The following is a 27,804-nucleotide window of genomic DNA, read 5'->3' on the forward strand; positions in this document are numbered from 1 at the left end:
TGCTGCAACATGGATGTGCTGCAATTGCGCCTCATTTGTGGAAGACGTGTTTGAGAGCTACTGCGCACAAGCACTTGACGGTACGTCACAGCTCACGGTTAAAAACGCACACGAAAGTGAGGGGAAGAGGCCAGGAAATATAAAAAGGAATAAGCTTCCCTTTAATAAACATGTAGGACAGAAATCGTCTGTGGAGGAAAAATCATAGAATAAAGAACACAATGCAGAACAATGTTATGATGATGATGATAATATGATGAGTGTAAACCCCCCCCCCCCCACACACACACACCTCTGTTGAAATTGACCTTAAATCTATATTACATATTTTTAGCACTATCTTAATGTCATTGCTAGTTTTCATTGGGCCACATACTTCTTTAGAAAGTTCTCCCCATTTTCACATGGCACTAGATTGCCGCTTGAGTATGCCTGCAAGCCTGTGTTGCAGGTCACGTCGGTTCCTTTACACCATAGTGACCGTGAAGTTATCTAGGGACGTAATTGAAGTTTCTTCGATTCACAGACAGGGAAGTACTTGGAGAAGTTTTGGGTGTGGGTGGGGGCTGGTTGTTTTGTTATACATCACACTAGTATTGATATTGCTCATAGTTAGTTGACCCCAAATTGTGAGCCTGTACTGGTCAATGCTATGATTTATACGTTAGTTTTTTTTGTGGCTTTCTTGGCTTCCGCATTATTTTTTTTCGCTTATGCACGAAATTGCTAGGGTAAGACATGTATACATATTATCTACATGCTTCTAAATAAACCTTGGCTTGAATTACAGTGCTTGTTTTCATTCCATGGTAGAGTGTACAAGCGCGACTTGGACGAGGACGAAGAAAGAAACAGATACACAGACACAGCGCTTCACTTTCAACTATATATTTTATTTTCGCACACATCGATAAATATATACCGTGCGAGCGGAAACAAACGTGACAGCAAAAAAGAACATTGAGTGGTACATTTCGTTGAACCGAAATGAGTGGTACATTTCGTTGAACCATTTCGGTTCAACGAAATGTACCACTCAATGTTCTTTTTTGCTGTCACGTTTGTTTCCGCTCGCACGGTATATATTTATCGATGCGTGCGAAAATAAAATATATAGTTGAAAGTGAAGCGCTGTGTCTGTGTATCTGTTTCTTTCTTCGTCCTCGTCCAAGTCGCGCTTGTACACTCTACCATGGATTCTAACCAACTAGCCCGCCAGCGTGTTTTAACCAAGTTGTTTTCATTGCTTCTTGTCAAAGTCCACGTCCTTCTATGCACTGTTAATCCATCACCATACAATTTATCAATCTAGCCAACTTGCCACACATGTCATTTTACCGTCCTCAGTATTGCATCGCTTATTAGTTGGTTAAATTTATTCTATTTTACTTCCAAGTGTGGAAGCTTGGGTGAGCTGTTAATAGTTCACTTCTATGGTGTTCACAGCACGCACAGACTTGAAGGCTGGTTATTTTACTAAAGTAGAAATCTGTAGCAGACACAAGGTATTTCAAGGCTTATATTCAAGGCTTACATTCAAGGGCTCTCTTGAAACTCTGGTGTCACAGTTATGTTTTATTGCATCATGATTTAACGAAAGCTCATTGCCATAGCCCACATGACTACCTAGTCAGCATCATAATTTTAGCACCTATATGTTCTACGCCACTTACAGCAACATATTTTACAGCCCTTTTACAGCCATGTCACATCTACCATGAGGAATTCATTGTGCACGTCATCCACAATACATCGTCAACATTACCACTGGTCATTTTGGCCAAACCTGGCCCTTGCGCCATAAAGCACCACACATCATCATCATGCCACTATTGTTATAAAGAACCCCACATACGAGTCGCTTGTTAAAGTTTTTTGCAAGCACTTTTATTGACTGAACTTCAACCACTAGACTTGAACTTTACGATGTTAAGTGTCATGATTTTTTTAAATGCAAAGTTTGTTGCCAAGCAATAGTTTGCATTTATTATTTAGTTAGCACAGTTAGAGAAAAGGAGCACAATTGAAAAGCCAATGCAGATGTTAGCTTGAAAAGAACCGTATCACTCTGATAGCATAACACAAATGGGGCGAAGGGGGATAGTCTGTAAGTGTCGACCTAGTGGGCTGTCCATTTCGGCAGCTGCTGAAGTGCCAATTGTCTGGGCTGGGGTACTAGCGAGAAGGAGGCAGGCGCCCCCAGCTAGCCTCCTCCTTGCTGGCACTGCTCCAGCCAATGAGCGGTGGCCGAAATTGACAGTACGATAGGTGGACTATTACAGAATACCTTCGCAATGTCTAATATTAATATTATTATTAATAATAATAATGATAAGCTGCATACTTTCTTTCCTGGCCCCATATTAAGCATCTACAGCTAACTTGCCGAGAGTCAACCAAACAGACTAAAATAAAGAACAATATAGTGCACAAGTTTAATGCAAGCAAGTAGTGTGATACATAGGATTCCATGAACAGAAAGTTGATTCTTATTGTGAACACAGATGTTGCAGGTTACGAAAAAAAAAGGGGGAAAGAAAGGCCAGAGAAATCCCCCTCAATGTGCAATCCTAACTGTAACAAAATTTCAAGAGGCAGAACGTACAAAGCCATTCTCACTTTTGTAACAGAGTTTACTGCCTTGTCAGCGTACTTTTTTTTTTTGCCAGATCATCGTCAGGAATGTATTCTGAAATGCTTTTCAACAAATGCTCGTAAACATTGCAAATATGATAGCCATATATGATAATGCTGGCATGCCAGAATGAATAAAAATTTACTCTAGCCCACAAAAAAAATTAAGGTTTGCGCATTCATTAAACTTTACACACACACCAGACAATTTTTCTCTTTATCACATGCAGTCACTCCATCATGCAACCAAACGAATGCATGCCAATATTTCCAGCTAACAAACATTTTAGAGGGCAGCTCAGTACTGTGAACACCCTGTAGTTCATATACGTTGGATTTGAAGGAGGAAGCGATTATTCATAAGCCAACACTGACTAAATATACAAACATTATCTTGGGCAGTGTAGTTGGTCTAAAATACTGCAGTGATGCAAATCACTACTTCAGTGCCTTAGTGCGCACAAATGAGTGCAATTCATTGTCAGAGACATCATCATGGGGACATGACAATAACTGCAAAGGTACATGAGAGATATCAAAAACAAGAAAATGCTTGCTCGAATCAAGGTTTCCAAGTGTAAATATGTACGATAGTGACAGTTGCTATCGTGATGAGTTTTTAACTGCCGATCACAGATGAAAAACACTGGATGGCATAACACAATGGCTGCTGTGTGAAAGTGTGCTCGAGAAAAACATCTGCCAAAAACAGCAAAAAAAAAAGCTTCAAATGTGCAGTCAGTACCACATATCGCTACTATCACATTGGTTTTCAATCACATAACAAACATAAAAAAGGGGGCGAGTGAGCACATATATTGCATTAGTGCAACATAGATGCAACACGTGGCAACAGTAAAAGAACAGTTAATGACATGACTGCATGAATCCTTCTAAAGCAGGCACAGCCAAATAATAAGAGGACATACAATAACAGTGGCAACAAAAGCTGCAAACAAAGAATCAACAAAAACGGCAAAAGAAAAATATGCAGCAATAAAATTTGCATAACAACAATACCCGAGTATGCAAGGTGCCACAGTGCTGCCGAAGGAACACCGGCTAGTAAAAAGAAAAATGAATGTAGATCGTCCCATTGAATAGAATATGCAGAAAAACCACCTGCAAAACAAACAGTGCACAAGCAAAATGGCATTTAAAATTATTGCTTTCGAACACCCTGCGCTATTTGTATAGGCTTTCTTCCAGGCAGGAAACGGATCTGCGACACACTGTCCCGCTAGCCATGGGACATTCCCCTGTACATTCCCCCAATTCTCTCAACGGCAAGAAGTGAATGAGAACGTTTAAAGGGGCACTGCGACACATTCTGGACACAGCGAGAAAACCTTCTTGATCTGTAGACAATGCTGCCATAATGCGCGAGCCAAATATTATTTAACTGCATGCAGCGAGTCCTGCAGTCGCACATCAAAGATCGCTCACTCTCTCCCGAGGCTTTCAGGGACCCCTCTATGCCTCCTCTTTGACATCATAGCATGAAAGCTCACAGATGCCAACCAATGGGCAATTGTGCAGGACCACGAGTTACTCCTGAGCAGCTTACACATGCAGGCACATCCTTATAATGTTCCAGCAAATGGAGAAGCGGCAGCTGTCAACATGTCCTGGCCATCTTGTCACCCCTCTGCTGTTGTTCCTGGGTACCCCCATCGGGTGTCATTCCTGAAGGGTCACCATAAGTGCATCCAAGAAAGAGGAATAGGTAAGGAGCAATGGGCTGGGCACTGCTTTCAACACCAACTCAGCTGAGAGGAAACACCGCGTTGAAGAGGAATGGGAAAATTAAACATCTTAATCTCCGTTATAATTAGGTCCTCTTCAAAAATTTATGTGAGATTATATATTCATTGAAAGGCATCGCACTCACTCCAGTGTGCTCTCAGTTCTCAAGGAACAGTGTCGCAGGGCACCTTTAAAGAAGGCTCTCACAGAAAAGCAAAACAATAATAATAATAATGGAAAAAAAACGAGGTGCCAGGGGTGTTCCAAGAAAGCTTGCAAGGCCTCGGAGAACAAGTGCAGGCACATGTGACGAGGTGACAGTACGAAAACAACAATGCAAAAGCCCTGCTTTTGCTCGCAATTATTCTACAGGCATTCTGCTGGTTGACTATGACATAGTCCTCGTTCACAAATCCGACACATCATGCACTACCTAAGCATGACGGATCGACACACACGTATGCACCATATGAAACACAGAGCAGACGTGCCTGGAACAATGACATTTGAAGACAAAAAATTATAACTGCACAAATGCACACAAAAGTAACTTGCCAGCATTACCCTCTTTACTAGCAAGACACCGGGACACTGTTTGGCCCAATTTGCACACTCACAGACTGCCAAGCAAATGGTGTTATATATAGTTACAAAGATGTCCCTATGTATATACTACGCTCTCAACAAACAAGTTGGTTACTCTCTGTTTTCTAAAATGCGCACACAAACTGTAGCAAGAACATCGCAAGATACGAAAGTAAGAGCACTGACATGTGCATACCCTGGTTGGTCAGAAACAATGTTTGACAAAAGCATTCCAAAACTTATGCCTGCAAACAATGTTTTATAAAGTCAATATAAAGTCACGAAGAGCCATGTAGCAGAGTTGCCTTTGGGGAGCTATAAGCCTATCCACATTGATAGCACGGAAAAACAAAGGACCATCGTCTACATGCCGTACTGAGTGGCCTTGTCTGGATTACCTGCTTTACACTTTATAATAGGCAAAGGCTGGTGCCACTTCGCTTCAAGTAATCTGGCTTAAAATATGTGCATTGCAATCAGGACCACATAGAACTGTTAATGGAGAGTTATACCGAGTAAAATGACTTCATTATGAGTGTTTACTGCATGTGCCACAGTCATGTTCTAGCCGTTGGCATGGCATCTTTTGTTGCACAACTCAACAAGACCGACTTGGTAAACAGCTGTGAACAAACAAATCTGGCTGCATCCTAGGATTACCAGCTTCATAAAACCAAATGCGAGAGAGTCGGTTCCTACGGCCACGTATTGTGACCAATTCTTTTCCCAATCCATGCCTTTGTACCACTTCGACAGGCTAAGAGATGCTAGTGTTTTAGCACCTTCGCATGCCTGAAAATAACCAAGTCTAATTAGCTTCCTTTTGTTTGTGTTTCTGTATTTGTAATAAAAATGAGTGTAGAGAAGTCCGTAAAGCAAAACCAAAGAAAATCTTCCAGAGGTGTGGCGAGGGCTTGCGAATGAAGGGCTCATCAGAGTATCGCATGCATCAGTGTTATCAGAGACACCTGGGACACCTGTGGCATCACTGCAATTTCTACATTGTGGCAAAGGGAACAGATAACCAAAGGAACAAATTTGAAGTATGACACCTTTACTCGGGAATCTGCATTTGGTACACACAAGAATACCAAGATGCAAGCATGTCAACAACTTGGCTGCCTAACAAGCTGCAACCACATATCCTTCAATGTTGAATGTTGGCAACACTCAACATGAGGTCACGCTCGATGTGCGTGTTGCCCACCAGTTTTTCAGCTTCATGCTTTGACGCAAAGCCTCTGAAGACTGCAAGGCCTGAAGACCTGAAGCCAAGAATGAGCTTTAGCAATTGGACAGCAACACTTCCGATGTTCAGTTTAGGTACCATGAAATCATCCAGTTTGAATGTTGCCTATCAGTTAGCAGCGGTTTAAAATTAAACATAAAACACTCTCAAAGCTAACATGCTCACTAGTCACAGAGCCCTTTTTTGAAACTAAAAGTGTGTCTCAGCCATAAGAATTAGGAGGAGTACGAGAAAATACTTATTTCATCCTGAAATGGCACAAAAATAAGTTCTGGAAACATGTGCTAAATTAGGTCACGCTTGTGGTCCCGTCATTTGAACTTTGAAGTCATGACGATAAACAAGTGCTGTGTTGTCATATTATAGTACAATATGACAATTCTTGTTGCTTCATGCCATTGACTTACTAAAATTATGTTCAGCTAAACTCGCCTATGCTTTTATGCCAGACTTTCTCTCTTGATGGAATCTATGCAAGGATCATCTTAAAGAAAGGGCGGAAACAAAGAAGAAGAAACAAATGCCTTCTGACAACCTGAGGTGACAACCAATTGCAATTGAATGTTCTTTATAACGGTCACAAACATAGGCTCGGATTGCATTAATCACTTGCGTGTTTCATTTCCTGCCTTCAAAAACGTTCACAAGTTTTTTTGGACGCCAAATTTCCCGAGTGTTCGCAGGAAATGTAACCTAGGGCAAAGTGCATGGAAGACAGAGATTACCAGTTGTACGAGGACGGAAAAAGGTACACGGAAGCTGTAGTGATTCGCATTACACTTGAACACCAACGTAATGAACCCGAATAAGGCAAATTATTCTTTACATCAAACACACAAAACTTACTGGCTGATACTTATGCAGAATAACTCCCTCATAACGAACAGGACATTGGATATATCAAACTCGGGGCGTCCAATGCCATGTGAGAAGCTGCCTCGCTTGACTCAACGGAGTGCAATGGATGCGCTGCATTGATACTGTACAGGCTTTCATGGAATCGAAGTGGAGCAGGTCAACAGAATCTTGCACATCACAAATGCCATTATTAGTGACATTGAAAAACTGTTCAAAGGACTGGCAAAAGTTACCGCCTACTACACCTACACCTGTAGTTTTGTTTTTACTAAGTTGATTCCTTCCTTGCTTCTTTCCTTCTATGAACCTAACAAATCCATAGATAATGAATGCAATGCAGAAGTTTACTTAATTTGTTATAGCAGAGTTTAGGTATATCAAATTACCTGATTACTCAAGAATTTTTAGTGCATAGTTCTGTTAGTTGTAACCGGGCTCGACTGTGCTATATTAGTGCGATGGCAGTTAAAAGCTTGGAACAGAGTTTGCTGCATTCATCCTTTCCATTATGTAATCATCATCAGGCCAACTCGTAAACATATTCTCCATTCTCACCATATGGGGAAGAAAAAAACAAGACCACCATCACCTTCGCAGTAACGTGAAGTTCATAGCCACAGCGCTATTGCACAGCCTTGAAGCTCAATAGCCGGTGCGGTGTTTTGTGCGCCACACAGGCTGACAGTTGCAGTGTTTGTGCCTTATTTTTAAGGCAACAGCAAGAAACACCATAGAGGATGAAGACTATGTTGTGTGCAGTACCGAGAAGAAATTGTTCGTGACAAGACAGCAGTGTCAACTACAAGAGCCCACTTCTGCCGAGGTAAACGAATGAAGAGCCAAAGGTGCTGCTAGTCTTTCTTTCCCCTGTATTGCTTTGCTTGATGACAGTTCAAAATTATTTTACTGCGTTAATGGGAAAGAAAGAAAAGAATCCCATTCTGTCTAATCTTCCGCAGAACCAAAGAATCTGCTTTTCTTCAGTGTGGACAGACTGACAGTTCGTGTTCTCAAGGTGCTTTGCAGAGCACAACTGCATGATCAGGTGCACCTCAAGATAGGCCAACATAAAAAAAAAAGCAGCTTGGAACCACAGGCATGCACCTGCCGGAGCAACAACACTGCTAGTTGCCTTAGCACAGCTAGCCTTCCTTGCAGCGCACATAGAGAGCCACATGTTAGTGAATCTAAGGCTGCCAAAAAGTGAGCACAGACACGCCATTCCTTCAGTTCTAACGTAGCAGTTCTATAGAACAAGTCTTGTTCAAAAAGTTTGGCTACTCCACAGCTGTAACCATCGTGAGGCGTACACGAGCTGCAACAGGTGCCAAGGTAGATGATAAAGCTGGGAAGCCCACAGGATGAATGGCTTTGCCTTAGGCCAGTGATCAACTGCTACTCGTTTCTTTCCATTCAGAGCTGCTGCCGCTGGCTTCTTTCCACAAGCTGGCAGTGCTTTTCGATACAAAGGCTCTTGGTGTGTTCTACGTTTTTAATTGCAATTGCAATTAAATTGCAGGCATGGACCAAGGGTAGGTGTCTGAATGTCCTCAACGCTTCTTACCCCCTCAACTTTGTATTGTACAGTAGACCAGTGCAGAGGGTGATGCCAGTACTTTCGTTGTGGCGATTAACAGACATAATTAATTAGATGGCACAAGGGTATGCTCATGTATTCTCGGGTGTCTGTTTCGGCCAAAGAAACACTTTACATGTCTTTTTTTTTTCAGCTGGTTAGCAGAAAAGGAAAAGAATCGAAATCTGACATTCAAACAACAGGCACACCCTATTAGACACTGGTATATTGTGAGTGAACGCAGTGCGCTATCACAAAACTGTCACTACTGTGATGAAGATGATGAACACCCACACAAAGCAGCCACGCCAATGCTCAACGAAAAGGGATGCTAAAAGTGGGACACAGCAGGCTTCCCTTACATTTGGCGGAGGTGCTGGATCAACTACCAACCATCTATTCTGGAACTTCATACAGGCACCCTACAGGCTACTACGCCTGGTGATTACAGAGCTGTCATCACACCATTCATCATCCCAAGTAAACATGCTACACCGTCACGAAATTGCCGAGGTTGTCATCTCACTACCATTCATCATCATTGTCTAAGAGGGTCTGACCCTCAGGCCTGGAGAAGTATAGATTTGTACCTGGTTACGCACAGGGATGAAGGCTAACCCAAGACAGACGTCACCTACTGAGTGCATGACATGCAATATGCTCTAAACAGCAGCACACGCACAAGATGGTACTGGTGCTCAGATTTTCAGAGTTTGCATAGGCGGCTGCCAGACTGTCGGGAAACGTTAGACAGGTTGCCAAGTGCCCCTGAAAGGATCCCGTATGTCTGGTAGGCATGTAAAGCTGTGCATATGCATGCAATCTTGTCACAGCTATGCTAAGCTGTGTGTATAAGAACCGTCCAGCAGGTGGCAGCAAGTCGTTGCTGCAGTTTCACAGATGGAGTTAAACTCAAGAGGTAAACACAAAGCTTAACTCATGAACAAACAGATGACCGTAGTCATCCTTTCTGGGTGGTTACATTAGCTTCCTATTGGAAAATGACTATCATTAGGCCGATGCCTGTGCACTACTGTAAATGGAGAGGTATAGCTGAAGCCATTTTGTTATATGTGAGGAGGAAGTCAAAGAACGACAACGTAAAAGTAAAAAGTCTGGGGAAACGATCTGAAAGTATGGCATGATTGCATTGCTTTGAAATTTTTCTATGAAAAACACCGAAGCTTTCAAGCTGCAGCTGCTATTTGTGAGTGCATACAAATCTCAAAAAACCTGCCACCAAACAACAAGTGTCCAATCTTTATGAATGAAGAGATCACAGTATACATAAACAAACATATCACCGGTTCTGTGAAACTGAGAGTACCGGAAGAACATAAGCTCACACTTCTCAACTTCAAAGACAATGCAAAGTACAATACGTATCAGAGCACATGGTATAACAGCTGTCCTAATACATGCGACTGTACTAAGCTTAGCAGATGGCTAGCTCTTTTGAGACAGGAAGCATCAAAAGATGCATGTGACACATGCCACAATGTTACACATGCACATGTAACATGCAATGTTACACATGCACACACCGCACATGCCGCAATGTTAGACAAAGACAGCAGACATGGCCAGTGGACAATGACGAGCAGCACGAACGTAGCAGGCTCGGTATGCAAGCATTATTGCAAGGTCAGGACATTACAGAACACAATCAAATGGTGCAAGGCTGCACAGACGCGTAGATGAACTACACAGTGTGAATCATGCGATGTCGACAGAAAAGTCCCGCAGACGAAGTGCCGAGTCCAAGAATTCTGTTGATCCCACATACAAGTGTTCCTCACTTCATCGGCAGATGCGCAGTGAAGCGCCTGCTCCAGGTGCCCTCTGCACAACACACGTTTCACAAAACGATCAGCACTAACATGAAATATCCTGCCAACAATCTGAGCCTCACCATGCCCGGGTTACCGTCACATGGGGCCAGAGGCTGCTGATCAACACCTCACTCCAACCACTGTTCACCAGGCTCCAGCCAGAGCTCATCAGCATAATGTGCAACACAAAGAAGGAAAAACGTATCTACCTCTAAACCATTTCTCACTGTTGTCCCAGTCTCCAATCCGCACCTTTGGCCCAGAAATAAGGTGAATGTGTGAGCAACAGGGGGCAGCAATGTCCATCCCTTTACAAGAGGAAGGCAAAGTGACGCTGTCCATTTCTGTTGGCTGTCTCAGCACCTGCTTCTACTTTGTTGGCGGCTGATGCCAGCCACCGAATGCCTTCTCAATCTCTCTTGCCCCGTCCAAGCAGAGGTGGTCCTTGTAGAAGGCAGCCACGACCTGCACACCCAGTGGCGTGCCTGTGCTCGGTGAGATTCCCACGGGGCACTGGCACGTGGGGTAGCCGAGGACATTGAAGATGGCCGTGTAGGCGTAGTTGAAAGGCTTGAGCAATGGCTGGTAGTGGAAAGGTGCTGGCTCTGGGTGCGAAGGGTAGACAAATATGGCCGTGCCGGCTCCAAGAAGAGCATCGAGACGGTCTCGCAAGGTGTCTGCTCGAGCCAGGACCCGCGTGAGCGCGGGGTGGCCGCGTTTCGGAGACAGCCATTCCAGCAGGCAGAGGGCAAGAGCAGGTAGCGTGTGTGGTGAACGCCGCAGCAGCCAGCGCCCAAGTTCTCGCCATACGGGCACTTTTCCCTGCAAAAAACAAAAACAAAACAAAAAAACAACGTATCTAAATTACACTGTGCAGCCGACACGATAAAAAGGTCAAACAAAGCGGTTATGGCGTGTTCTCACTTATACAGGGTGTTTCACACAGCTTGAACCAAGGATTTAAAGAAAGTGTTTAACCACCACTGGGTGAAACCAACAACATATGTTTTGCTGTCATGTGGCGCTCCTCAAGATATTTTTTATATTCTGCCTAATTAGTTAATTAACTGAGATAAATTACTCACATTTTATTTATATTTGCTTCAGAGTCAAATGCGTTTCATTACGTTTTAAAGGGGTTCCGAAACGATCGAGTCAATCTTTTTGTGGCAACGTAGATACTGCGTGGTGATATTTTTTGGCATTTAAAGAAAGCTAGCGAAATGTGAAATAAAACCACGTCACTGCGCTGATGCGCTATCGTATTGCAGCACTCTCAACCGTGCTTCGAGCCTATTGCTTATCAGCTCCCTTTCCGTGTGCCACCATCAAAGATGCTGACGCACTGTGAAACTCGTGCCTGGAGTCGCGGCCGCTCATTTCTCCGCGGTCCGTGCGTACAGTTCTTTTGCTCGAAGCACGGTTGAGAATGCTGCAATACGATAGCACAGAAGCGCGGTCACATGGTTTTATTTCATATTTCGCAACTTTGCTCAAACGGTGAAAATAATCACCATGTAGCGTGTACGCTACCACAAAAAATTGGATCGGTCATTTCTGAATTCCCTCTACAACGTAATGAAACACACTTGGCCTTATAGTGAATACGGAAATCTAGCATTATTGATTTTAATTAATCAATTAAGCAGAATATGAAAAATACTCCAAGAAGCACCACATGATGGCAAACCATATGTCGCTGGTTTTATTCAGCTGCAGTTAACCACATTTTTTAAATCCTTGGTTCAAGTTAGCTGAAACACCCTGTATATTGCATGCAATACGTGGATGGATGGAGGGAATAACTTTACTGAAAGGTCCTGTGGGCTACGGGGCGCAAGGCCCCATAGAGTGGGCTACTCCCACGTTGATACCGGAAGTTTTAACTCCCTGGCCGCATCGTGGGCTCGCGGGATGGCCACTCTGACTCGAGAGAGAGAGAGAGAGAGAGAATAAACATTTTTATTCGGTGAATGAAGCTTTGGAGAGGCGTCCTCATTCCAGAATGCCTTGAGCTCGGGCCGCGTCCTGGGCCCTCGCAATCAGCCGTTGCTGATCCTCGAGGTCGGAGCTGGCCAAGGCTCTCTCCCAAAGCTCGTTAGTGGGGTAAGGGTTCGGAGGATTTAATGGTGCCGCTCTGCAACCCCCTACTATGTGCCTGAGGGACCCGGGCTCTGCGCAGAAGCGGCATTGCGGAGAGAATTGTGTAGGGTCTATGAGGTGATTTCTGGTTGGGTGGGGCAATGTATTAACCTGTAGAGCTCGGAGGAATCGCTCCTGCTGTCTAGGTAGTGGCTTGTGTGGGGGTGCATATGTTCTGCGGGTTAGCTTGTAGTGTTGTGTGATGTCTTGGTAAGAGACTAGAGGGTGCATGCGCTCGGGTTCAGATTCCTCGGCGACAGCAAGAGCGAAAACAAACACAAGACGACAGCACAAATGAACTTAGACACGCGCAGGAAATGGCTTGGAATTACAACCCAATGTAAAGGTTGTACCAGTTACAGCTGGTCTAGACTCTATAATAGTACTGCTGTACAGGAAGTTGTCACTAGCTTCATTAAAGGCAATGCAGCTGTTCAGGATCAAGTGGTCCCGAAATTCGTACTTTCACTGTGCTCACATTTGCAATCCTCTTGCTTTTCTGTGCCTATCCACAAATTCTTACCGCAAAATACAGCTGCTTTCTTGCACCAAGTCACCAGAGAAAAGTGAATAGGTCTTTTAGGTTGAAGACAAATCAACTTGGCTTTCAGGGAACTGTATGGTTTCGAGGAACTGTCTTGTCTGGGAACTACAGAATTTCCTGGGGACATTTTCGTTTCATCATATTGCAATTGAAGAAATGCGGGGGTTACTTGGGCTGCGCCCAAGTAACCTCCGCAGTAACCTCGCCGTTCGGTGGCATTAGCAGAGCAACACTCGCGCCATCTCTCGTACTACCCTGCAAGCATACCACCCGCCACAGTAAAGCCACGCGGCGAAGCCGGATTACAGGAGACGGCAGCTGTGCGAGAAAACAACATATCAGGGGACACGTGGAAGTCTCGCATCCCCACATTGTGCGCATTAGACTCGAGTAAATACGGTAAAGCATTCACGAAATTTGAAGATTTGCGTTTAATCACAAAATTTCACTGCCACACCGAACACGCAATGTTACATTCACAGTAAGTTCCCAGGAGATAAACATTATGCGCATGTCAGTTAAGCTCACCTTGAGCAGTGCCAGCTCCGAGGCAAAGGAGGGCACGGCTGCGGCGGCCAGCCGAGCAGTGAAGATTTGGGCTGAGTAACGGAATTCCTCAAGGGCCAGCTCAACCACAGGGCTACCATGCGCATCACGGAAGTAGCGGGCCACCTGCGCAACAACAAGGGCAAGGCTTTCAGAATCAGAATAAAAAATTTATTATTAGAAGTTGGGTCACAATTACAAGTACTTAGTATGCAGAAGGAGGTCCCATAGTCAAAGACTGTATCGGGACCTCCTGTACAAGAACAGTTATTGTAATTAACATCTAAAAGCAACAAGAAAAGAACAGTTACAGAACAAAATACATGATTGAGTACAAAAAATAACAAGGTTTGGCATATCTCATGGTAGCAGCAAAATTGTGCACGAACAAAATACCAGCAGTTTATTTACATGCATGCATGTACAGTTAAACCTCTACATAACGAACTTTAATATAATGAAATTCTTGATATAACAAAGTATTTAACTTTCTATAACTTCTTGTCCACAGAAAGACATGTAGTTTGAACCCGAATATAGTGAAGTTCGTTTATACACGATTTCAATTTCAATCAACAAAACTTTGTTCTCGCCACGAATGAATACCAAGACAACAAATGCAAACTTCTGTAGACCCAGGTGGTCAAATGGTTGAATTAATGCGGCTGCTTGCGGATGCACCTCTCAAATCATGTTACCATTGAAGCAGAGCAGAGTCAAATTTTCGTACGAAGTCCAAGCGCGATACGATACGATACGATACGCGATTTAGGTGCGAGTGGCTTGACGAACGCTGTCTTCCAATGCAAGCAAGGGGAAAGGGAGGAGGGAAGCCATAATAGGAGATGGGCGGGGAGGAGAGGGAAGGGGGCAGGTTGGCACAAGTCTCCTCTTCTAGTGCGGCCGGGGTTGCGCATGGCTATCAGCATGGCCGAGTACATATGCAGTCTGCACGCCCTGTTTTAGAGGTAATCTACCGTGCGTGCAAAACATAGATGAGCTAAGATGACAAGGCATTGTGCGCTGTCTTGATGATGTGTGTTGTTTTGTGGCACAAGGGCCAGGTTTGGCCAAAGAGCGCCATGACTGGTGGTAGTGTTAAGGATGTATTATGGAAGATGTGACTTGGCTGTAGAGTGGCCTAAAATAGTCGCTGTAAAGTGCGTAAAATCTACGTGCTATAAAATTATGGCGATGACTGATGACGAATACTATGAACTTTAAAATCCATCGTAAAAGAATGATGCAATGTTTAAAATATGCGAGACTTTAAATTGCTTACAGCACTACTGCCTCGCCAGAGCCCCTGAACCATAAGGGCCTAGAGGCATGTGCTATTCAGAATAATTATCTCAGCGGCATCCTCTGGAGAGAGGACCCGCTACGAACATGTGGGGCTAAAAACATGCAAGACAACATCTTTCAGAAAGCTTAGTACTGCGTTGGTGTCAAATAAAGGTTCTGGGCCTAGTAACATTACTGGATGAAGGGGGATGTGCTGGCGGTATGCTACGGGAAAATGTTTCTTTCGTTCAGATTCGGCTTTCCGACACTCCAGTAAGACGTGGAGGACGGTCAGCCTCTCCCCGCATCTACCACAGGTTGGAGGCTCGTTTCCCGTGAGTAAAAAGTTATGTGTGCCGAAAGTGTGTCCTATTCTTAGACGGCAGAATAGGACATCTGTCCGGCGGGATTTTGTTACGGGAGGCCAGAAACCTAATTGTGGCTTGATTACATGCAGTTTATTGTTTGTTTCCATGTCCCACGAGCGTTGCCAGTAGTTCCGCAGTTTTCTGCGCAAGTAGGGCCTCAGATCTGTGACAGGGACTGCTGCGGTAGGATTTACAGAATACGATGCAACTGATGTGGCCATCTGGTCCGCCAGAACATTGCCTTCAATGGCCCTATGACCGGGCACCCAGCATATGATGACATGCTGGTTACATATATACGTTTTACATAGGACGGAATAGAGTTCGTTGATGACTGGGTTTTTGTGCTTAGAAAATGACATCAAGGCCTTCACAACACTGAGGGAGTCCGTATATATAACTGATTTCTGGAGTTGTGATTTATTTATATGCTTTACGGCCGACAGCAGTGCGTAGGCCTCAGCCGTAAAGATACTAGTTTCCGGATGCAGTACGTCGGATTCCGAGAAGGATAGACCGACGGCTGCATAGGACACCCCGTCGTGTGACTTCGATGCGTCTGTGTAGAACTCCGTGCAGGAGTATTTGTGCTGGAGTTCCCGGAAATGCATTAGGATTTCAATCTCTGGAGCGTGTTTTGTAACTTGCATGAAAGATATATCACATTGTATGAGCTGCCACTCCCACGGAGGCAGTAGCTTGGCTGGATGCATTAGGGGAAGCTCGAGGAGTGGAACGTGCATTTCTTCACTAAGCTCCCTCACACGCAGCGAGAAAGGCTGTCTTACGGAAGGACGATTGCGAAAGAGTGTAGCATATGTCATGTCATTAAAACAGGGATGTGCGCTGTCTTCTCATCCATTTAGGGCTAGAGGGTGTGTAGTCTCGAGTTTCAGAGAGGCATTGCAGCAAGAGGCAGACAAAGCATTCGCTTCTCACGACAGCGTCGTCTTGCTGCGGGCGACACTACCAGCTGGGGGAGCGGAGCAGACGCGAAAGCTTGTCTGGCTTTCCTTTTTACCACCTATGTGTAGATATTGTCGACACAGCCTGAAACCGTATTTTTTGTCACCGACCCTCAAATTCAACGAAATTATTATTATTTTCTCAGTCAAGTTCCTTTCTTCCAACCACCCGATAAGTCAGAAAATTTAGTGGCCCCTTCCGTGCAAGAAAAATTCATCGGCGACTGTACTTATTTGAATAAAAGATCACATATCAATGTAATAAAATTTCAATATAACGAAGCAAATTGCAGGTCTTGCCAACTTCCTTATATCAAGGTTTAACTGTATATCTAATTCTGAATTGCTATACATTTGCACAACACGTGTGCAACCACTTACTAGTTTGCCCATTTTATTTGCGTATATGTGGCGACTTTTTAATCCGTTCTCATGTGCACCGTGAGAGACAAAGAAGGCAGATGCCTTTCTTTCTTTTTTTTTATGCAGGGAGCCAGGTCGCTTCTCGGTCGAAACTGTACACGAGTGCAATGTAGCACACAACACTTCTCAAAGTCTACCACTCGGTCCAGTTGTCCTCAAACACAACAATGTGCACAATGCCTTCTGTGCTGAGGACGGTCTCGACTGGTGTCTCGAGAATACTCCCTTCTGACAAAGGGCGATTGTGTCCAGTCTTTTTAATGCAGTTGAGAGTTCTTTTCTAGGTGTACTGAAATGAGCACATTTACTAAGGAGGCTGTGCAATTGTCTCTTCACTGCTGCAGTCGTTGCAAGTAGAGTTGTTGGCCATGCCGAACTGAAATGAATAGGCACTTGTGAAGGCCACGCCAAGCCACAGGTGGTACAGAAACCTTTCTTCAGCTCGCGATATCCCTTGCGGAAGATGGCGCGATGATTGCAGGTCTAGGCTTTGAAGATGCATGTTTGTAAGTTCAGTTCAGTTCCATTGTGCCAGTGTAAGCTTATGTGCTTGCATGCTAGCGAGCAAAGCTTAGCGGTGCTCAGCTGTTGCCTATTTTTGCTGATGCTGAGGATGCAAGGAATGTACTAGTTTTCTATTGATCGACTAAATCTTCAATGGACTGTATTAGTACTTCAAGCAGCTGCGCTAGCATTTATAGCCTCTCAGCACCCTAACAAACCAACTATCCCTATTTTCTCATAGGTACAGTCCACAGCAAGGAAGTAAAAGCCTGTCGGCCATTGCTAGCAACAGCTGACTGCTCTTTACTTCCTTGCAATAGGCTGCAAATTACACTACTGCTTTACACATGTAGGAGCCCAACACCTTTCCGGGGATTGTAACAAGTGTCTGCTTGCCGATACCTTTGCTAAGACTGCGTTCCATTGTGAAACCAAAACCGGACCTCGTAAGAAAGATGTGGCACAAGAACAAAACAGCAAATCAAACGAAATGCCCAAACAACCTACCTTGCGCACTACATCTTTCATCTCAGGGTGGACAGGCGTGCAGAGGGTGCCTCCCAGGTCATCAACCATGTAGTACACTGTCACCTTGGACCAGTCCACCTGCAGCAGATGAAGACACTGTGTGTTGGTTGATTGACGGATGGGATTTAATGTCCCAAGGCTACACGGTGACTAGACAGCTGCCGTAATGGAAGGGTAGGCACTTCAGGTTAATTTAGACCATTCAGGGTTCTTTAGCACATGCAACCCAATTCTCAAAACACGAGTGTCCTAGCGTGAGTGCTGCCAGAAAGTAGCCATGGCAGCAGGGAAATGAAACCTATGAGGTCGTGCTCAGCATCATAGTACAATAGCCACTCAGCCATATCGTGAAACAGGTGAACATCAGGTGTTCGCACAGCTGATGCCCTCTGGTGACAAAGAATGATACCACTGCGCAGATACTATGGCCTCCGACACAGAGGGATGTGATGGAGGGTTGCACTGCCAAATATTGGAGGCCATGCTCATACTAAAGGCACAGCAGCACAGCTTTGACAGAAGTAGAAACAACGAAAGGTAGGAAAGGCCACCTCCTTAATATCACTTCTATATAATTAATAAAGCGAAAATCAGTACATCCACCCGTTCGTAGCAATTGCTACAAAGGAAACCCATACGGGTTCCCCGAAAGAAAAGCCTCGCAGTTGAAGAAAAATTCGTCCTGGTCCGGGACTCAAACCCGGGACCACCGCCTTTCCGGGGCAGCTGCTCTACTATCTGAGCTAACCAGGCAGCTAGCAGATGGTAGGGCGAAGTCGAATTTTTTAGCAACTCAAAGCAAAGGCAGACGTTTGACGTAATAGTTCTGCGGAAACCCGCAAGGTGGAGATAAGTAATTAATAAAGGGAAAATCAGTCATCCACCCGTTTGTAGCAATTGCTACAAAGGAAACCTTTGGGTTTCCTTTGTTACTTCTATTACTTCTTTGCTACTTCTGTACTAAAGTGACCTATCATATTCTACTTAACTGACAGTGTAAAGCATTGGTAGTGACATAACTGTAGGCATACAGTCCTTTTCAGATTTTCGTTTGACAAGGGAACTCACATGACAAACATTTTACAAGCACTTTGCATTGGACAAAGCATCACAAGACATTGCCACCAGCTTTGCTACTGTCGTTCGATGCTCTGGAAACTCTGTAATCCGTAAATGGCAAGAAGTTTACGGACAAGCTAAAACTCTATATTGAACATGCGCTTGGTACCGTCATCATTAACACAAAATCGTGCCCCTCAGTTCTTTTGATTCTTCTCGCACCTCAGTGTTGAATGGCACCAGAGATGCACGGGGTCCCGCCATGATGGCCAGCATGGGTTCGAGGTCCTGGGCATATCGGCACATGGGACCCGCCACGAGGCAGGCGTCGAGGGAGTCATCACGCGCCGGTGGGTACTGGCCCTTGTTGGACACCAGTCCTGCAGACAGCGTCAGACAACCCAGACAATTGATACACATACCAAGCAGGTTTATTAAAGCAAGACTTTTCCAGCGAACCCTTCTGGACTTTGCTGATCATGGCTGCTGCTGTCTTGCTGAGTAACTCAGACAGAAATTAATAGAAAATAATTGCACGTCTGACGGTGGGACTGAATCTCGGTCTCCTAGCACTACAGCCAGATGCTCTAATTAAGCCACAAATGCATACATTCTTCTTTCAAGCCAACGCCAAGTAGATGTGCATATTATGTGCAAGTGAATTACACATCTTGCACACAAGCACAATTTTCTTTTTCCCAGTTTTCGCGGGGCAACAGATTTGTTTGCAGTTGGACCATCTTCATACCTATGCAATATGGAGCGCACAATCACATTCTTTGAACCAGTCATGTATGCACTCCTCTGAATCAACCCAGACACATGCACATTCGCTTTGGCTACCTGACACAACAGATGAAAACACACATAAAAGAAAATCACAGGACAAGTTCCTCTCCTCTCTATTCCTTTTGCTTTAACATTGCATTGCTTTGCATTAACAGTGTCTAAATATCACCTGGCCTGCCCTCATTCAGGACATATGCACTCACGTAATGAAAAGAGATGGACAGATTATACAAGACGGCTTATCTACAGTTACAATAATATGCTCAGCACAATGGCATAAAAAAATTCAACGATTACTATACTCCCTAACACAAATTTTGGGTGCAGCTGTTTAGGTGTTTTGAATTCGCGGTATATTGTGGCAAAGAATTTGATTCTGAATGATAGGGTCCTCTCGGCAGTGGTAGCGTGGAGCCTCTGTAGCAGACGAAGCAGTTCCACCTGTTGCATCGCTCATTGTCAGAAAGAACTGGCTTTGTATTACGATTTATACTTTCACAAGGTAGTGAAGTGACACTACCATTCACTGACACTAGTGACAGTAAAGAACGACAAAGTATCGAAACTGTTAGTTACAAATTTAACTTTTTATTGGGCAAACTTATGCCCAGCAAAACAAGCAACACTCAAGCACAATGACAAGGGCAAGTAGAGTCGGCGATTGTCGAAAATCTGATCTGCGGGTCAAGCACGTCGGCTTTTATACATGACTCGTCGAAGGTCACAGTGTAATTGCTGGTGCCCGCGTGGCTTCCCAAAAGTACTATGCAACTCGTGTACAATCAGATACAATCAGATTAAAAAAAAGCTTCAATCATACAATCAGATTAAAAAAAAGCTTTGGTGACAACTGCCAACGGATATAACTATCGATAACATTCGTGAAACTTCCGATACGTGTAGGCACGTCGTGTGTTGAGGGATAACGTTCCAACATTTGTTAGCCGGTGAGAAGCAGTGACTAAGAGAGACGAAGTGCACAGACGATGCGCGGTACTCTGGCACCATCTCGTAGCGATTGTCACAGAACATGTCTTGCGCGGCACTATGCTTTTCTTCTCACGCTTTCCTCCTTGCACGCTCTTCACTATTGCCACCTTTCGTACCCCGCTGCACTCTGCGTTGCTCTTTCCGTCTTTCGCGGTTGTGCTCGTTTGCTCGGTCATGCCAATGCTCACCACAGGAACGGCTGCGGAAGAGCTGCGCTCTGAAAAATCGTCTTTCTGGTAGCCACACTGCAATACCAACAGGATAATGCACTATTGCAGGTAAGGATTCAGGCTAAAGTTGTCACAGAAGGCCTACCAATGACGCACACAGTTCTGCTGTGTGCCCTGCAGGATGTCATAGTGCCACAGAGTAGCCTGACGTGCAAATGAACAAAAGTGCAGGCAGCAATGTCAGAACACAGAAAACCGTGCCTCACCTCTTGTAGGCTTGTGGCCAAAGATGCCATTGAAGAATGCTGGCATCCGTATGCTGCCGCCGATGTCAGTGCCGACACCAATTACGGAGCCAGCACTAGCGATGAGGCTTCCCTCACCCCCTGTGTGATGATGTGGCAAAATATGTCTATGAGATGCAGCATTACAGTTGAAAAAGAACACTACGGACAGGGCACACGCAAAGGAACAAGCGCAACAAATAATGTAAATATGATTGATACTGTAATTTGTCGTTCAGATTTGATTTACAGCAACAGCTGATCAGAGGGCTTCTGAAGTCTGGTTATGGTATTGGTGCTTTGTTTGTCCCAGAAACTAAGACTTCAATCACTACTAACTCCTTGCTTTTTGGTTATTAGCATGAGCAGAAGCCAGTCAGAGCTCACACATTCAACCATGACACATTATGGTAGCAATGGTCGCTGTGCTATTAAAATACAAATTACTACGCCTAAAAGGCAAACATAAATGAGAAAATGCTTTTTGAGTGGTGCAAATCCTCCGCACTCCTCACTTCTGAAAAAGAATGAACAGACGTTGCCAAAAAAAACTTGATGAGAAATAAACATGCGTTCCATTCATATACAACATTTTGGTGAACTGCAGGACACAGAAATCAAGCGATCAAGCTGTCGATGTCTTTCAAAAGCATCAAAGAATGTTATACAACTAGTGTGCAAAAAGGGATGTAATTTGGTTGTGCCTCAATTTTTGCACAGGATGCATGTTCCCAAGCACGTGCTTGCCAAAGTATTTTAGAGGCCATGTTTGAACTCTGCAAAGTTTACACTAGATGTAGTGTTGCTAAGTTCACATTGTAACATACATGCAGCCATTGCTATCAAGGGCACTGCCACTAGACTCTCACTCATGTTTGTGTTCCCACTTTTCATTTATGCAGTGAGATTAACGACTTCGACAACATCAATTCATTAGCCAGCACAGCTGCATATTGCGGTCACAATGCAGAATCGAATGTATGAATCAGACACTGGCATGGCCCAGTTGCCTGATGGAATGGGGTAGACAACTTATTGCCTCCATATTGTCTTATTGCTAGACAACTTATCATTGCCTTCTTGCATCGTTGTTGAACTGCTGCTGTTTTATGTGCTGCAGGGGTCTTTATCTCTTAGTCCATATTCCTTTCCAGGATGTTTTTCGGAAACGTAAGCTTGAATTGAACATTTAACCTTTTGAGATTCACTGCCATGGATGTTTTACAACTGCATGCTTCAAATAACTTCTTTTTTTAATAAAGCATTACCCAACCCCGCCCAAAGATGCTGCTACCTCCAGTCTAGAAGCAAATGCTGTCGTATCACTATTTCCATACATTTTCTGTCTTTAAAGCAAAGCAGGGAGCAAAAAAATATATGATCAAGGCTGTGTCTAGATCTTCTTTTATCCAAACTATCGCAAGCACACTAGACAGAGTGCATGGCTATTTGACAGCATGTATCCTTGAGCCCTGGGATAAATTCCCAAGCACCTGTTGCGAGAACGGTGGTGTCCCAATGTGGCCACCCGCCCTACATGTGAAGCCTCACATTGACCGAGCACACCTGTGCCAGCAGGTTTGAAAGAAGAATACTTCCTCTTGCGGGCCGCATACAAGGAGTACAAGTGTTAGGAGGCGAGACCCAGGCAATCCTGCTTACTTCGTGCCTTGGGTCTCCCGATTTCTAGCAAATAGCAAAGTATCAATTTGTGCTTTTCTCCAGTATTTTCCCACATGTGAGAAATTATCCACGTATTGCCATGGCAGACACTGCAGCCACTCATACTTTAGCTAGTGAGTAAATAATCCTGTTCACCTAGAGTACTTTCTGCACGGAATTCCTCATTGATTGTCTGTACAACTAGCTGGTTAGCTCAAAGTATTAGTTGCAAATGCAATAAATGTTTTCCCAGTGTAATTGTCGCAATTTTCCAATGTTTCCTTAAGCCTGAATTGAAGTACCACAGTCATGAGGCAACTGCAGTGCATGGAGTGTTGAGGCATACTGCCATTTGTGCCCCTGCACCCCTGCAGTGACAACGAATTTTGCAATTACTGGCACAATGTAAAGAAGTGATCTGTAGAGATCCTGAAAACATCAGTCTGTGTTTTATCACATGAGTCAGCAAGTTCTTGTGCTAATGAATGATCCTTTTACCTGCTCATCTGTGACAATCACAAGTGACACGTTGATGCTACCGTAACAAAATAACCACAAAAACACACAGCTGCAAGAGCAAGCATGAACTGACCACTGGATCCGCCACAGATACGCCGGCTGTCGTAGGGGTTGTTGGTGCGTCCGTGCAGGTTGTTGTACGACTCCCACCACATGCACAGCTCCGAGATGTTGGTGAGCGCCAGTGGGATGGCACCGGCCGCACGCAGCAGGGCCATGCCGTCTGCATCCTGTGGAGCACGGAAGCCTTTTCGCAGCACCAGACCCGAGTCCTGCAGCATGCCTGAGGTTGCACAAACAGGATGGCGATTAGGCAGGATAGTTCTCGTCAGTGTGACATTCAGCAGAAAAAAAAAGTCACCAGAACAGAGTCGTTTTTCTGTTACTGTGTAACCTCATTATGATTAAAAGGGCTATAAGAAAGCAATCTACAGTCAGACCCGCTTATAACAATACCGGTTACAACAACATTTTGGATTTAACAATGAGCAGCCTTGGCAACGTGAACCTTTGTGCGTGTTCTAAGGTAAAATAAACTGCTTACTATAATGTTACCCTGCCGTGTAATTCATTATAACAATTAAATCTGGCAGTCGATGTCTGCACTATAACCAAAAGCGATGACAAATTCTGGAAAAAGACCTGAGCCACTGCACACGCCTGCATGCCGTGCACATCAAGTGCCCACGTCTCGTAGCTCTCTTCTGTATCCCTTTCACACTTCTAAAACAAGAGACGACTGCGCCAAGTTGGCCAACAGCGCCAATGAAGAGCAAAAGGTCTGCTTTGTCTCAGTGTTTACGTTTGCCTCCGTTGCATCCTGGCGTCCCTCCCAGTCACATGGTCCCAACACGAATTTGGCTTCCCGGCTTCATTGTCTCGCGACTGTACCAGTTGATCTTCCCTTGATCACCAGATCACCAGCAATGCACGACGCAGTTTGCAGTGGTTGATAACGCATTGGAACTCTGAGTTCCTGCATGCAGATGATGCATTAGAAACATTGGAACAACTGACTGATGAGGCAATTGTCATGAAGGTGCTAGCAGTGGATAGTGATGGCAACAGCGACAGTGTTGACGGCAACGACAACATGGTTGGGCAGGCTGCCCCAGTGTTGTTGCAGGAGCTCCTGCAGATGATTCAGTCCCTCCAGGGTTACATTTTCATGAGAGACCTTCCGCTGCACTAAGTGATGCACCTGGATGCCCTGGAGAAGGATGTCGGCAAGCTTCGCATAAAGCAGGCAAAGCTGACGGACATGGCTTTTCTTATGCAAGCAAGTGAAAAGCGTACATAATTTTCTGTGTAATAAAATGCTTCCATTCTCCCTTTGTTCTTTCTTTTAGTGCAACCCAGTTGAAACAATTACCAGTTATAAAAATGCAATTTTCTTGGCACTTCAATACTGTTATAAGTGGGTTCAAATACATAATGAACAAATTAAATTCAATTTATGAACTCATTTTAGCAAATTAAAGCTTTCCTACCACTGTATTTAGGGAACAATGTTTTTCCAAAGTGAACGTGGAAACCATGTAAGACATGTAGGACACTGCTATGCATGGTATTTTAGCAATATTATGTCACATAACATCTGGAAAAGCATTGCACGACAGGCGTGTACAAAAATGAGGAGCCAGGCTTGGTGGTGCAACATGTCGGATGGTCCTTTTCAATGCCATTCTTCATAAAAATATTAGTGATAGCGGCAATTTTCTTCCGAAAACAAGAGTCTCGCAAAAAATATTATGGTTTTGAGAACAAGTGTCTGCATAATGATGCCTGCACTTCTGGTTGACAATTCAAAGGGGGCTAAAGCTTTTGACAAGCTGATTCCTTGGTGTACAGATTCTGCTCCTCCTTACAAGCAAAGAAAACCAGAGAAACTGAAATGTTCATTCGAATCAATGTCAAGCATGCATACTAGAAGTGCACAATCAGGAACAATATCATCACAACACCACTGTTGACTTTCTCAACATAGGTGTTGAACATGCTGTGTGCACACACACACAGCTTCAGCAATTTCCCAAGGCTACCACTAAGCTTATACGCTGCATGGAAGAAAAGATGTCTTAAGTGTTTCTGCCAGCACTATTGTCACTAGAGAAAAACGAGAAAAAAAAGGGGGGGAACAGAAAGCCAACCTTAAACACCAAACGGGTCAAATAGAAAGACAACTACAAGCAACTATAACTCGGCATGAGCAGAACATTTTCTTAGATAATCCATAGCCAGAGGAAACAGTAGCTGACAGAGCCAGTGCCACTTGAACACAGTGAACAAAGCAGCAAGATTGAATGCACATACAGTCCCAACGAAATATTGAACAAAGTAAACCTAAAAATATTTTTGCCAATATCAGTATGAAAGTTGACAGACAGTTTAGCATACGCTAAAGGATATGAAAGTGAAAGCCTGTGCGCTCACGAGAAAATCATTAAATTAGTTGACATGCCATTTGAATGTGTTGTTACTTATTACTTGCTTTATGTTAATTAACAATATCCTAATTAACTGTGCCTCAATTAGCCGTGCCTTAGCACCACAGGCCGTGGGTTCGAGTGCCTTAATTAACTGTGCCTTGTTCAAAACTAAAGATCGTAAGTTCGACTCCCACTAATTTTGGTGACATTGAATATTTGTGCCATAACACCAGACAGTAAATTTTTCGACCCACGAGCCACTTCAGGCTCTCACCTTAATATATGCTTATAACGAATAGAGGATATGATGAAGATATTTTAGTGTTGGGTGTGACTTCATTACACTATCGAGGTGCGACTGTCCTTGGGAGCAAGGACATGAGAATTGCATCATGGGTTTGGGAGGTTATAAAGGCCTTAACCGGAAAAAAAAGGAAGCAGAAAACAAACTTCAGAGGTCTTCCATGCCAAAATTACGATATGATCACGAGGCACGCCGTAGTGGGGGAATCCGGATTAATTTTGGCCATCTCAGTTTTTTTTTACGTGGACCCAATGCATGGTACATAAGCGTTTTTGCATTCCACCCACGTTGGAATGTAGCCACCATGGCCGGCATTGAACTTGCAATGTCGAGCACAGCAAGCACAATACCGTAGCGATGCAACCGAGCTATTGCGGCGGGTAAGAGGCCTCAATTCCATAAAAGGCATAATAGAGCTCGTACTTTGCCATTAACTTGCCCTGTTCCTTTAAGGAAAAGCATAAGTTGAAATATAGTGGTGGTTACAAATCCTGCACTGCAGAGCCAAGATAAAGCATTCTCAGCCATATTGTCTATTAATAAATTTAATAAAAAGGAAGAAACAACAGGCTGTTGTAACAGAGCAAGCAAACAGCCCCGTTTACTAGAGATTGCTTCCTGCATTGGTGTAAGGAGGTACGCAACGTAGAGCAGTGCGACGCACTGCCGTGCATCGTGGGACTGACCTTTGACGGCATAGCAGTCCTTGGTTGAGAGTGGCACCCCAAGGAAGGGCTTGTCCTTGGCCAGCTGCTCCGGTGTGACCTTACCGGAGGCAACAAGCTGGTCAGCGGCTTCAGCTTCAGCTATGGCTTCCGCATACCGGTCCTCCACCACAGCATTGATCACAGGCTGCACCTCTCGGATGCGGCGCATGTATCGCTCAACTAGATCCACGCTCTTGAGCTGCGTAGCAGAAGTAGCAGAGGAGGAATAGATGGGCTGCAGTGAGCTGATAGCATTTCAGAAAGCAGACGATGCTATGACAAACATGGTACTAGGGGAAAGATATATGATAAACGAAAGAGTGAATGAACAAACCAACAAGAAAGGGTAAGGCATTTTAAGTCAGTTGCAGCTTTGATGATAATGATGCTCATGGAGTTCAATGGCAAAAAGGCTACTATGGCCATATAGTGTCAAAATTATGGCGATTGTTTGGCTGAATGCAATGAAAATAGATTATTGGTGCACTAAAGTGGGGCGAGAATGCTGCTGTATAATGCCATGTTAAAAGAAAATACAGTACTATATATTTTCACAAATGCATATATGTTTAATGGTTACAAGCTGCAACTTTGGCACATGTGATGCCTCCTGTAGCACAGAGTTGCATCACAGCATGCTAAATGAGCCAAATTGAATATGTAAATTATGGAAGCTTCCATTAATTATGATTAGTTATGATTAGATTATGACAAGACAGCTAAAGATACATAGCTTAGCATGCATGAGGTGAGGACATAGTGCAACAGCTGAGCATATTCAATCAAGTAATATTACATTGCTTACGGGACAGTTCTCCATAAACATAATTTTCTTTTTAGTAAATCATTGGCCACGAAACTAAAGCCAGCAAATCCAAGCTTTGCTTGCTTTATAAGTGCTATCATTTGGTTTTAGGCGAGTTTTTACATCCCACGACATACAACCGAAAGTGTACAGGATTCCTGTCCACAAAGTAATAAATGTTTGTTTTTACATTATCTTGCTGCTTAGGAACTGAAGTGCAAGACTAGTTCTCACTTGCCCATAAGTGTTAACATCTTCCAAGAAAAATTGATAGATCCAAATTCTCACACATCAGGTCCACT

At 44.1% G+C, this 27,804-nt stretch overlaps 1 protein-coding gene across 1 annotated transcript in view; it reads right to left on the reverse strand.

Annotated features, from left to right (window-relative positions):
• Window positions 1-2,411: 2,411 nt before the first annotated feature.
• LOC135911191 (fatty-acid amide hydrolase 2-A-like) overlaps window positions 2,412-27,804 on the reverse strand; it is a 39,219-nt gene continuing 13,826 nt past the window's right edge. The window contains exons 2-8 of the mRNA XM_065443379.2: window positions 26,677-26,896; window positions 23,331-23,540; window positions 21,059-21,178; window positions 19,066-19,223; window positions 17,764-17,862; window positions 13,695-13,838; window positions 2,412-11,302 (exon numbers count right to left, since the gene is read on the reverse strand). Of these exons, the coding sequence (XP_065299451.2) occupies window positions 10,850-11,302; window positions 13,695-13,838; window positions 17,764-17,862; window positions 19,066-19,223; window positions 21,059-21,178; window positions 23,331-23,540; window positions 26,677-26,896 (1,404 nt within the window). The 3' untranslated portion in view covers window positions 2,412-10,849. The remainder of the gene's footprint in view (window positions 11,303-13,694; window positions 13,839-17,763; window positions 17,863-19,065; window positions 19,224-21,058; window positions 21,179-23,330; window positions 23,541-26,676; window positions 26,897-27,804) is intronic.

The sequence above is a fragment of the Dermacentor albipictus genome, chromosome 5, assembly GCF_038994185.2.
Source record: "Dermacentor albipictus isolate Rhodes 1998 colony chromosome 5, USDA_Dalb.pri_finalv2, whole genome shotgun sequence".
Lineage (NCBI taxonomy): Eukaryota > Metazoa > Arthropoda > Arachnida > Ixodida > Ixodidae > Dermacentor > Dermacentor albipictus.